This window comes from Erpetoichthys calabaricus, chromosome 4 (assembly GCF_900747795.2).
Source record: "Erpetoichthys calabaricus chromosome 4, fErpCal1.3, whole genome shotgun sequence".
NCBI lineage: Eukaryota > Metazoa > Chordata > Cladistia > Polypteriformes > Polypteridae > Erpetoichthys > Erpetoichthys calabaricus.
In genome coordinates, this window is record NC_041397.2 from 61737282 (window position 1) to 61751639 (window position 14358).

Consider the following 14358-nt stretch of genomic DNA (forward strand, 5'->3'; position numbering starts at 1 on the left):
ATTTATATATATCGTATCATACTGTATATAAGTTGGGCAAACAGTGGGCAAGTAAAGGGGTTTACACACAAAATCATACAATTATCACTCTGATACCAAAGCTACAAAGCCAATAAGCAATACATACCGCAAAAACAGTTTTTTTTTTGTTTTTTTAGAAATCTCCAGATGTAATGCAATTCATATTTATCATATACAGTATGTGGTAATTACCCGTTTTCTGCCAAGAATCTGAATACAGAGACAACACAAAAGACATTATGCTGAACTTTTGTAATATAAATAGGAAATGATGATAATTCTTTAAACTGCTTGGGACAACTACTATGAAAATCAGATGAAATTAGAGAAACAAAAACATTTTCATTGGACTGTAATATTTTGTTTTTTCTTTACCCATGCACATGCATTATTATTAACAAAAGCTACAGCCCATCCTTTCAGGCCTACGCATGGACATCAGCAACAGTATCGCAGTTTAAAATTGTACAAAAATCAGATTAGCAAATCTCTGTCTAATATTCATTGGTAGTAGAAGGCAGAAAGTATCCAGGATAACCCTACATAACCTCAGCAACTACACAACATAAAAGTAATTAAGAGACATTAAAAGCACTGCTTTAGTAAGTTTTCTATTGTTCATCATTACTCATCCTCAATCTCCTGAACTCGACTTTTCTACAATAAAATCACAGAAAACATGAGCCATTCCCAGCATTATCATGTGCAAAAACTGAACCAGCTGCATATGACACACCTGTTCAGAACAAGGTACAATCATATAAATCCTCACTCTTACTTACACTGAAAAAGCGTACAGTTGCCTTTCAAGCTCTGCAACCCCAACTAAAATATGCAGGATTCAGAAAAGGAATGAGTGATTCAGTAAACCAAAGACCTATAGGGAATCCTTTAACTCTATATAAAAATGAATGAGTGGATAATATGTAGTACTAGGGTGTTGTACCGTGTTAGCCATTATGAATGTAGAGAAAAGCCAAGCAAAATGACACCTTTTATTGGCTAACTAAAAAGATTACAATATGCTGCTTTCGAGGCAACTCAGGCCCCTTCTTCAGGCAAGATGTAATCAATCGAAAGCTTGCATATTGTAATCTTTTTAGTTAGCCAATAAAAGTGTCATTTTGCTTGGCTTTTCTCTACATGGATAATATGTGAATGAGTAAATAAATAAACATGAACACCTATAGGGAATTCTTTAACGGTATATATTATATGAGACGTCATAGCTCTATGGAATTATTTTATTTATTTTCAACCTTGAATGAAGTTCTAACTTTAATGTTTACTTTGAATTCAAAGTACTGGGTTGAGCCCGATTACCCTAGAAAGTAGGCATGTAGAAGTTTTGAAGTGCGTTTTCATAAAAAGCAAAAAGCACCTACTGTTGTCACATCTGTCTGTCCACATGACATGACTCACCTGCCAGTAGAAAGAATTAAATTAAAATTTTGTACACGTATTCACCAAGGAAATTTGTCAGAAAATTTTATTTTTATTGGGATATAATTGTTGAAAACAAATCATTTTAGTTTCAGACTTCAACAGCGATTTTAACTTTCAACTGGGTAATTCTTTTAAAAATGTTATGTTTAAAAAACAAACTATAATTAAACATAAACCCCCCACAGACCACAACTAACAAAATTGCAATTTTTCCATTATTTGAGTTGGAATCTAGTGTCTATGAAAACTATCACAACCACCAAAAGTCTATCTGGGCTCAGTTTTCAACTACATTATATTGTAAAATGCTATTTAAAAAGTGCATTTAATGTACTCTACTAAATTACATTCTATTATCACCATTGTTTTTGAATAAAATTCATTGTTACAAAAATATTTAATAAACAAGATTGTGATATCTGATTCTTTTAAGTAAATAAACAAAAAGTAAAAATGATCTAACTTTCAAAACAATTAACAAAGCCCCTAATACACTTGAAAGTTACACCATGCATAAATTTTCTAACTTACTTAGATACTGTAACAGACACGGTCAGATTAATATCAGAGTTACCAAGTAGACAGCTATCAAAACTGAACAATCTTAAACAAAATATGAATTTAAAAGCATTGTAAAGAACAAAGCACAGCAAACAAGACTGAAAGAAATTTTTCAAAAATCACAATTTAAGTGACAAGAGTGGAACAAGAAGATTCTGATGACACTTGTCATTTTCTAAGAGCCGTAAAATGCAATCAGCAGAACGGAGCAGCCTAATATCACAAACTGTCTGAAGGCTACAGAGGGTCAAATCATGCTTTGGGCACAGAAAGTACAGTCTGGTGTCACTGGAATGACAGTCACAACATCAAAGTACTATTCACATTTCATTACAACTTACATGCTTATTTACAACACTCACAAACCAATTACTTTCCAGGGAATCCTTCAGGAATCAAAATGATGCCTGAAGCAGGTGACAGTTAATCACACTAGGCAGCATTTGAAACAACTCTCTGCAAACAGCACTTGAACTAGGCTAGGTCTTTGCCCTTGGAACATTCTGGTTTTTTTTTTTACTATTCCACAAGTTATGTATGCTGACTTCACCCACATTAATTAGATCTGAGATACATGTACCAATGACCTTGATACAGTATTAAGATTTGTTTGGATGCAACCTTTTTGTGAAGGATGAAAAAATTTACTATTAGTCTGCAACAGGCACGCAACAGGAATATAAAGGAAGAATGACTCACTTGTAGAAAGCCTCAGGAAAAAAATAGCCTAAATATTAAGGTCACAGGATGTCTACCTAGAGAAGTGACTACTCACTCACTGCTTTATCAATCAAACTTGACTTTATAAAGCACCTTTCATGATGTATACAATCTGGCAATGTTTACTTGCTGTTGTACAGCACAATTTTAGATAGATCTATAAAGTGCTAATGCAGTGGGGACATAAACAAAGGATGGAACTGGCTCACGATCAAGAAAACATTGTTAAAACTTCCTGATTTCCACATCCACTCATTTTCAATCAGTTCATATTGCCTGGATATTAGCAGTGTGCCACCTTTCTTATATTTATAATCATGTAATACTCCAAGCACTCTAATTTCTCATTGAAAATAGGGAGAGGTATTACCACCACCCGTACTAAAAAGATTCAGTTTCCGATAACTTTTAGTATATGGGTGTGTTGTTCCTGTTTATTCTATGCAGAGTCCTCTGTCTCCACACAATGAATTAATAATTTGGCTTTCTATTTTTGAGCACTGCCTTAATGCCTCCTATCATTAATGATGCCCATCTCACTTTTCTAACATTCACTATGGTTATTTGATTTCCAGTGAAAACAAGCCGTTTCAGACTAAAACTTTTTTTTAGTATACTACCATCACAGAAGCCTCCAAAATCCTTTAATACTCATTTTATGTCTGCACCATGGTATAGCTTGGAGTCTAGCTGTGGACTGAAGTGATTTCAATGAGGTACTTCATGTTTTTCATTGAATTTATGTGGGTTTACTTATTGAATTTTATTCTACCCCAGTTCTAACAGAAATCTGTAATATACAGCCTTAGCAAAAATATACTCACAGGTTGATTAGTCACTGTAAACGGAGTATGTGCAAAACGGATTGAATGTGTCTTGTAATGGAGAGGTATCCAGCCAGGGTGGACAACCACACAGAAGCAGCTGCTTTAGGATTTAGCTTTGCCTTCCAACAACCCCGAATGTAAAAGTATAGAATAGAAATGGTACAGTCAAATCCACTGTCAAAGCTTTTGCAATACCTTTCCTTATGCAGCTGCTGCTTTCAGTTCTTTCAGTTCTGTTCATTATGTAATTTAGAGTCAGGCAATGGAAGATTGTTACCAACTCCGAAGGATTTTAGTCACAAGATACTCCTTTTAAATGCAAGCTCTATATAATGAGACAGAGGGCTGGAGAAAAGTAAAAATGATTTAAACCTGTGCAAACTTGACCACAATTGGGTATGAAAATAATGGACATTTGGGCTGCAAAGAGACTATAGTGACAAAAGAATCAGGTGGCAAGTCAGAGTGGGATATGATAAGGCCATGGTTAGAAATTAGACATTACAATTAATATCAAAAATAAAATCTATACTGTTAGCGAGAACAGCTATAAATTCTCAGATTTGTCTGGCAACACACTATGCCATTGGCTAGGACAACTTTTGTGCAAAGACAACTTTGGAGTAAGAAGGTGTTTTGTGTTGTTTTAGGAGTCAAAGAAAATAACAAGGAAATGGACAAAAGAAAAATAAGCAGACAAGTGAGAATTATAAGTTGAATAAACCGGAATAAGATGATTAAGTTGTTTTAGACTAAAGACAAAGTAAATAAACATTTCAAAAATCCTTACACTAACTAGATTATTGGTATTGTGAATTATGGGTTGTTCCTGATAAAGATTCAACACTTCCATCTTTTATAGACAAGAAAAGGTTATTCACACAATTAACAAACCTATCTAAGTACACAAGGACCACAAACATGTCAAAATAAATATAAATGTAAATAAACGGGAAGAAATACATATAAATAGATACCAAAAATACAACAAAAAGACTCCAGGGAAGCCCAACACTGACTCATCACATTCTGTAAGTTTACAGTGAGTAGCCTAGGGACGAGCTGTGCAGGGATGATCAGAACTACCAGAATATGACTCTTCCTAAGGACAAACAGTTTTAAAGTACTTATGCTCAACAAAATTTGAACTAACTTGAGTTTTTATTTACCTCCTCGCCATTGCCACCACATTTTTAAAAAATGAAACATTCGCCAAGCTGTAGTCATTGAGGATATGTTGTGCTTGATGAATATCAAGTGTGTGTTTGTTTTTAGTGTACTAATTATTTTTATAATACATGCACTTGTTTTAAAATTTCACACCTAGTTCATTCTTCTGAGCTGGTATACTAAAAGGCATATAATACAGAAGTAAGCCAGACCTATTTTAGCTTGAAGCCAAAGTACACATAAGTTTGGGGAATACCAGTGTCATGATGTAGAGGGTAGCTAGTAGACTATTAGAAGAAATCATGTGTTATAATGAACACTGACACTCAGCATCCAGTAATTGAACAAGAAAATAACTTAGTTCCTAGATTTTATTCTATCACCATTTCTAACTGGACATTGTGTGATTGTATTTTTGGCTATATTGGTGAGTAAGCTGCAATACACTGGGTGCTCCTTCTACGATTCCCTACTGCTCTGTGCCGACTGAAGTTGGGACAGGAAACACCTTCCTACAGTTACATGCAGAATATGCAAAAAATGGTCTAAGTATGGATGAGTACTAGATTATAATTCATGCTGCTCACTTTACAGCAATTCACTTCTATAGTTGCTTTAGCTAAAAAGATCATAATAAATTAATGATCTCAGCATTTGTTTAAGATGCTAACTTGACATGAAAACATCTAACAAAATCTACGTCAGAAGTTTTAATGTGAAAGTCTATGTAGAAAAAGTTGAATCATCCAACATAGTCTCTCCAGAACCAGTCTCATTCCTATTTTTTAACATGAGATGGTAATGAATATTTCACAGAACAGTTGTAGGCAAGCACGATAGTGTAGTTGTCTTCAGTCCTAAATACTCTCTGTGTGGAGTATGCACATTCTCCATGTATCTGAAATCCTGAATGGGAATGAATGAACAACAGCTGGACAAGGATTATTTATTCTGAATATGTGGAGCCTGAATAGGTAGTCATCACTGGTGACATTGCTCCTTAATCAACTGACTTCAGTCAAGTACTTTAAGACTAGAAAATATATCCCAGCCTGACATCAGTCTTTTCAATCAGTGCATGCTGTGTGATTTCTATTAAATTAAATATTGTCCATTGTATTATTCTTTATCATAAACAGCCCCTTGAGTTTCTAGTAATACTTATAAGTCAACTATCTTATGGTAGTGGAATGTAGCTACAGTATATCTTTAGGAACTTACCGACCCATACAGCTCTCCCTTTTCATTCATTCCGAGGTAGAGTCCGCTGTCTACACCACGAATGCTGACAAGACCCACTGCTATACTTATAAACTCCAAAATACCTTATGGAAGAAAGATAAGACAAACTTGTTAAGTACAATAGCCTAGTGTCTCCAAGAAATGTTTTGTGACAAAGTGATATACAATATGAAAAAAATGTATTCACAGCCAGACATACAGAAAAAATGAAACGCTGATGATAAAACATTTCCTGTGCAACTGGAGCAGTTTACTTCTTGATACATAAAGTAATTAGAGAATATTTACATTCAGACTCACTTAAATAAAGCAGTCAGGGAATGCAAAATATTGTAATTTATATCCTTCTTTTGTAAAAAAAACATGGGAAGTCCACATTTCTTTGTACATTTAAGAAAAAAAATCAATTAAAATCAAAGACAAGACAAAGCATACCTACAGAGAAGGAGATATGACTGAAAGAAGAACACCCTGAATACAAGTCTGCTGATGCTATCTTGAGGTAACTGCAGATTCCTGGGCCAATAAATGTAAATTAGGCTGAAATGATGCATTGCAGGGAATAGACTTTTACTAGACAGTTTCATCCAGTCCTTAACAATAGCTGCATCATAATGAAATGTCAGTATTACCCACTGCATTTATGGATTTTTCAAGATTGTTAAACAGATAGATAAATAGGAATGGCACTATATGACAGATCGGCTCATACCTAAAGAAAGTTCAGCGGTTTCATCTATTAATCAGTGCTGAACACATGTATTAACCTTTCTTCACGCCTTAAACAAGGTTGGAATTAAAGCCCAAGAAAACTGTTTCTGATGGTCACAAGTGGGTAGAAAATCTGAACGAAACAGTACTCTATTATTATAGTTTAAATTATCAGTAAGAAACCTATAAAGTTAATGAATAATAAACAGCATTCTTCACAGTGGCAAACACCAAATGCAGAACAAACACCATGCATCCAGTATATGAAATAGTTATATAGATAAACAGTAAACTGAAACAATGCCATTACTTGAATTAAATTCCCTAAAAGTGTTTAAAAATGGCATTATATGTTAAAACATCAAAAAAGATTTATCAAAGCTTTTAATTATCACACAACATAATGCTCTTTTCAATTGTTATTAATTAAGAAAAAAAAGGTAACATATATCATTATATTGAAATTGTTAAAAGGACTTTGCACAAATTCACTTTTTAAAGTTAAGACACTTAATAACCTTATGCAGTATATTCTACAACAGATCTACCTGTTGTTTTACTTTACATTACAATGTCCTTCATATTTATATGCATTAAATTTCTCAGGTTCTCAATCAGATAATTTCAGGTTCACTTAACACACTTAAAACAATATATTTTCATTTTACATAAAAATAATTATTGTGTAATCTGATTTATTATTAATGAAGGAAAAAAAATCCCAGAAAAACAATATTAGTATCATGAGCTTCATTTCACAGAATGGGTCAGGCACTAAGGGGTTAATCCCAGGTTAGTTCCAGTGTATCCTTATGATGCAATGACTTCACTGCGACATACCGAACAATTTGTTCCTTCCCTTTGAAGAAGATCTATTATCTGTGATTTTCATAGAGTCAATAAACAGCTCAATTTTTTTTTTATTAAATTCAGGTAAATGTTTGTAGTATTTCAGCAAAAAAGGAAAATAACAGATTTGGTATATATTTAAATGACAAGGGTCACCTTTTTGTGGCTATTTCTGCTGGTGCTGTAGTTTTAGTGCTGCACATACAGCGGTTTTACCAATGTAAAAGATGAGCCTCCACTACCCTCTAAATTTACAAAGATTTTTTGTCTAGAAAGTCAAAGGAGACACAGCATAAATTCAGCATCTGCCATCTAGCCGCCAAAGCTAAGAATAGAAGGTCAAAAATGATCATCTGCATTACAAACTGTAAGCAACACTGTGGTTAGTTTCTGGGCACAGTTATTGCAAATTATTCAAAACAAAGATACGAATGATCCTTTTTTGAATAAGGTAGACTTATTACTTTACAATGTACAGTACATTATTTAAATGATTTTTTAAAGATTTATGTAGCAGTATACTGCCAAAGTCTCAGTATCAACTTATACAGGATCTCCACTGAATATCTCAATAGAGGAAAACCAGTAAGTAGTGTTTGTTTAAAAAAGTATTTTGTATAAGCAAGTGGATAAAGTAAATGCCAAGATTAACAAACAGAAATATGGCAACCCACAAGCAAGTGCATTATTGTTATCTTTACCAGGAAAAAATGTATTGCTATCGCTGCACAGAAGATAATAAATTACATTACTTAGCCTTTGAGAGCAAAATTTTTATTGCATGCAAATTCTACCTTTCTAAAGTATAACAAATATTTAAGTCAGGACTAGTGGCCAAAATGTTGGACTTTAAAACCTCAAATTTATTATTTAAATCTCTGCCCCATCTACCTTTGTGACCCCAAGTTCCAAACTCAAAAGAAACCCTTATAGTAATAAACATAAATGTGTTCTGACTTTGTAAGGAATGTTGGGTAAACACAACTGTCAAGTAACAATAATTAACATTTTACTTATTTCAGAGACCTTAGTGGTGTTACTTTAGGTTTAAACATCTTTGAGCATGATACTTTAAACATGCCAGTGAAAATTGTTGTTTTATTTTAATATTAGTTTCATCTAATAATAGCTATAATTTTAATTATGAATGAAGTCAGAATTCTATATTTAAACTGTTTATATGTGGGTAACCCCAACCAGAATGCTATAAATAAATACTGTACACTTGGAGGACCTTGGTCACTGTTATTTAAAAGAACATAACCATAACTGTTAATCTTCATTTTGATTATCTCAAACAGAACTAACTCAGATAAACCAGCTGGTGTGAAAGCTTCTAGTGAAAGCATGTAGCATTTAGATCAGAATTATTTATAGATGCTATGCAAAGCTGTTATCTTGCATTTGGTTGTGCTCAGTCAGAATTATTTTAATGAGTGTTGTGAAGGCTGGCATGTGAATAATTTTGATCTCTCATATCTAATTAAATGTAGTGGCAGTTGCAAATTTAGAACTTCATACACTCTTGTACAGTTCACGTGATGTATTAGCATGATAGCATATGTTATCACAGCTCATTCCAATTAATATGCTTATTTTACTGACTGGGTTTTGATATTACAACTATCTGAGCAGTTATAGTGTGCTGTCAAGGTTAAAGATCTTCTAATTTTGACTTCATGCGACATTACTCAGCTACTCCAGTGATTAAGAAATAAATCGTGCATCCCAGTCCATGAACAACTCGTGCAAATCTAGCTTTCAAAAAATTGATATTCCTCGCAGTAAAGCAAGTCAATTAAAAGACATTAACTATTGTTATTACAGTTCGTATCTCTGAACGTTTTCCCTGAAGTAGAAGAGTTGTATATGCATTGTGCAAGAACACGCTTGACATCTTTTGAGTAAAACGTGTCACTAAATATACCTGGCTTTAGGACCCGGGGCGCGGTACACTGCCCCCATCTGACTCGGGGTAAAAGCGAGGCTGTGCGGCCGCTATACAACAAGGCACCTGCTGGAGAGGTGTGAACCTATTGGCCGGCTGGCAACCAAGCGAGAGATCTGCCTTATCACACGTACATAACCTCAAGTATAAACATACAGCCAACTTGAAGTCACTCCTCGGGGTCGCCACAGCTTACGTGGTGAAGGCGTTTGTTACAGAGACAGTCACAGTTATACTCAGCACGTAGTAGCCACTATGTAAAACTTCAGACTTCTTTTTAATCGTTCTATGGGACGTGATTTTCATTCGCCCTTCTTCCTTGCTTTTAAAAAGTGAAATACCTCCACGGATTGCTCAAATAAAAATCTATTCCATATCTATATGATTTATCTGCATTGACAGTGACGTTGTTAACCGCGGCTTTGGAGCAAAGGGCATATATGAACCCGTGTGTTTATTGTTTCACTTAAACATATTTGTACTTCAATTTTGATAAAGCCGCTTTGTAGTGACTATCATTCGTCACGATAATGCAGGCATGGGTGATGGAGAGATGATAAGCCATGTGGATATTTTGTAACTCGCTGTTCTGGTCCAACATCTGGCTTTTTCAGCACGAAGGTGTGTGTGTGTGTGTGTGTGTGGTGGGGGGTGGGGTAGGGTAAGGGGCCGTTGCGATCGCCGCGGGACTTGTTTTTAACGACCTAGTTAAAGTCTAGTCAGGTGGGGGGCAAACAAAAGTTAACCCTGTGTTGTGTCGCACCACCGGAATTCCTGCACCTTAACCCGATTTCTTCCTCGCATTTAGTAAGCTTTTATAGTTTTACTCCAAGCGACTACCTGACTCCTACTTTACATATAGCTAAATGTACTTATCGTACTGTTTGCATGCAAGGTGTCTATAAAGATCTAAATATGACTTCCACCTTTTGGATTATGTAACGTGCTTTCAGCTTGTTAGATGCTAAAATGAAAGCCACTGATATTCGCTGGGGATACGGGTATGCGGGCATGGCAATGCGCCTTCCTACTTGAAGAACTACATTCCCGCCGGGTTTTAATTTCCAAGTGACACACCCCTCGCGTATAATAATAAGAAATAATAATTGAGGTGGAGAGTGTAAAGGTGATAAAAAAGTAGATCGCACTTGGAATGGATTTGTGAGACGAGTGTAAACATCACCCAAACACATAAAACTGCACCTATAAATGTTCTTCAGAAAGTAATGAAGTAACCACTCCCATTGACCTAAATATGTTTAGTGTTCTCACGCTTGTTTTATAGTAATCCTCATTAAATCGGGTATATTTTACTAACACGAAAATAAAATACTGGACAGACAGACAGGCAGGCAAGGCAGATAGATAATACTAAAGCAATATTTTTAATTTTACCAGGTACACATTGCATTTATTTAATTTACAATGTGCCATATATAAATCACAAGTTAAACTGCAGCTTAAAGAATAAAACGTACCGGTTCAGTCCTACCCGCATGGCTGCTGCATTCACATGAAGGTACGTGAGGAGTTAATATACCTACCAAATCTACTGTGGTCTTGCCGTGTTCCCTGGATGGTACCATTAGGAAAAATCTCTAAGTGAAACCCAGTCCTGCAGTACAGCTGTCTCCTCCTCAGAATCCCCTTTAAATGATCCAAGTCTGTGACTGCGGCACCTCTGGGAAGACCCCCAGCTTCAGACTGCCCCAGGTGGTCACTTAACAAAACCGGATTATCCGCCGGTAAAACAGGCACATTCCCGAAAGGAACAGCATCCTGAACACCGAAATAGTTCCCAACTTCACCTAGAGGAGCCATCAGAAGATTCTGCTTTTAGAGAACAAGAATAAACAACAATGATGGTGCCAGCCCAAGAGATCTTATAATAGGTGTACCACTCCCTCCCTGTTGCAGTTACTGATGAAGAAGGTCAGCCTTTAATCCATTAAACATATTAATAAAGTATTATTTTGCGGCGAGTGGCACAGGTTCAAGGTCAAACCACTGTTAGTCTAAGAAACCAGCACTTCATACTCACACACTGGCATAATTTCTAAACGCACTGTAATATCCCCAGGTCTTAACAGGTAATACGTTCTTCAACCCATCCAGCGGCAAAGAGAACACAAATCCGTAGCTTTTCCATTCGGGTTAAGGTAACAATGACCATGTCAACTTAAAAACGACGTTATGGGAATTTTTAAGATGTAGACTACGTCAGAATTATGGATTCTGACTCCAAAAAGGCATGCGCTGTTTTTACTCTATTATAGACTGCATGCATCAGCATGAATCCTGGAAGCAGATGAGAATAAATATAAATGTATATATGTAAACTATAGCTTGCATATATGTATATCGCACGGTGTTGTCTCACACAAAATCCCAGAATAAAACTTTCATCTTCTATGATGAGCAGAGCTAATATCCACGAGCTTAGGGGGGGATGAGCAGTGATGTCCAGTGGCTTTAAACGTGAAGCGATCACCAGCGGAGGAAATACGCAGAAGTGCTTGCCAATTTATAGATAAAGAAATAGATATATAATATATATTGTTTCTCCCTGTCTGAATTGAAACAGGTGTTTCTTCTGCAGAGCTCCCTGTGAAATGTTGTACTCCAGCACTGATCTGCAGCTCTTCACCGTGTCTCCCTATCCAGCACGCAGAGTGGCGCAGGGAAAGCAACCATGGGTTGGGTTAAGGTAGTCTCCGGGGTAGTCATGACATCCAGTCGTCTCCGTGGTCCTAGCGCCCTATGATTTCCTGTCAAGAACGTAAAAATCTTCCCAAAGCATAAAAAGACAGAACACACCTGTGTAAATCTGCGCAATGTACGCTGCAAAAGTGGGCACTGCTTGTTATTTCTCTCTAAGCATTATCACTTAGCTAGGCAAAGCTGCTAGTATATTTTTTAAACCTTGTACACACTTCAGTATGATTAAGTATAGCAGTTAGCAAAGAAAACACAGTTCATCCATTTATTATTTCATTGTCTAAACCCGCGTGCATGGGTTTACATCGTGGAGGTTAAGTGTACTCGGCGCTCAAGGCTTTTTTGGCCGGAGGATGAAGACATTACACATAAACAACTGACACGAGGTGAAGATCGGCATAATGACAACATAAACTTGTGCGAGGGAATTATTAAACATGCTTTTATATATTACTGATGTGTACAAAATCGTCCCTACATTTATTTAAAATGAGTGACATATTTACATTGTAAGAAATTCTTTCGTGCCTATGATTTGCAATCGCGCATATGAAGACCGAATAATTGATTAATGGAAATGAGAGCGCAGAAGCATTTAAAGTTACCTGAAAGGGTCTCCTGGCCTGTGGGACATTTTTCTGTCCAATTCTTTCTCCTCCCACATTACAAAGATATGGAATTTAGTATGCCTGATTAATCTAGAATAGTCACTGGTGTCAGTGGGTTGCACGAATGTCCAGTATGTCAAGGATGGGCACTTCCTGAGCAGTGCTGTCTTTATGAGCTTCAGTCCCCCACGATCCAGATTTTAATTAATTGTTTGGAAAATTAACTCTTACCCCTGACTCAAGTTTTCAGATTATCATTAAAGGCGTGATTTATTATACAGCATGTGTTCGGGTTGGTGTTAAATACTGTTTATTTGTGTTCTGATCTATGTGGTACCTTTTTGTTAAATACAGTGTGAATGCACGAGTGCAGCATGTGTATATTCTATAAAACATGCCATGATTGTACTGAATGAAAGACTAACACTTTGCAAAATGCAGACTACGCACATTTCATAGGATTTTTACATCAAACTTTTGTATTGAATTCTCAAACGCGTATTTAAATTCTTAAAAACTTGCTTGCTTTGTCCTTCGCCCTGAGTACTCGTTTGAATAATTTAAAATATCAGTTATTATCTATTGTGCAGGCACTGTTTTGAATTTTATACTTGCATCCATCTGTACACTTTAGCGACGCCTTTTTGTTAGCGTCTAAAGCCTAATCCAGCAGCACTCATTAAAAGTGACGAACTCGGCGGGTCACGGACTTGTGCTCATTCACTAGTGTAATTTACACAGCCGGACCGGGTAAACGTCCATAGATATGATCGAGTCAGTATTACTGTTTTGAAAACGGCTTTGTGAACTTGCAACACAATGAGAAACACTATAAAAAACGGGGATTACGTGCAATTTGTATTATAATGGGCTTTTACAACAGTTATTGTTCAAATTGCGATTTTTTATTTCAATATAAAACCTTTCATGCGGAGGTCAAAAAGCTTTGCAACTCTCTTTACAAACGTGTTTTCTTCTATGACACGACTACATTACGCGCATCACTAGAAACAGCTGTGCGCTGCTTTAGAAAGTAAGAGTAAAGTGAACCGTTATCTCATTTAATTAACAGAGCCTAGAAACGACACCTTTTTTATTTCTGTCTGTCTTTCTTAAAACATTCGCAGTGGTTGGATGCTGCGAGTTTCGCGAAGGTGAAAATGTATCATTATTCTATTATTCCGTAAAAAACACGATCAAAATTTCTTTCACAAAATGACAATACGTCTGTGCTACAATACAGCGCCTTTGTATTATTCCATTTCGTTTAAATTCACAGAAAATATCATCTCGCATGTTGGTAACTCGGGAGAAGTCCTTGTTCTCCATGGCCAGTGCAGCCGGTGTTCTGTAGAAGACACTGAATTCATTGGCTTGCTTTGATCATACAGTACTTGTTAAAATAATCGCATTTCTTGTAATATGGGTGTTATAAGCATTACAACAGCTTCACAATAAACAGTTTAGTGGTCTGGAAGACGTTTAGAAATGTATTTAATGTTTTTTCAGTGTTGTTCCTTTTCATGTGAAGTCGTGT

At 35.9% G+C, this 14358-nt stretch overlaps 1 protein-coding gene across 1 annotated transcript in view; it reads right to left on the reverse strand.

Moving 5' to 3' along the window:
* LOC114650082 (fibroblast growth factor 9) overlaps positions 1 to 12167 on the reverse strand; it is a 47051-nt gene extending 34884 nt beyond the window's left edge. Inside the window, exons 1-2 of the mRNA XM_028799522.2 lie at positions 11040 to 12167; positions 5967 to 6070 (exon numbers count right to left, since the gene is read on the reverse strand). Coding sequence (XP_028655355.1) covers positions 5967 to 6070; positions 11040 to 11316 — 381 coding nt within the window. The 5' untranslated portion in view covers positions 11317 to 12167. The remainder of the gene's footprint in view (positions 1 to 5966; positions 6071 to 11039) is intronic.
* Between the last annotated feature and the right edge of the window lie 2191 nt (positions 12168 to 14358).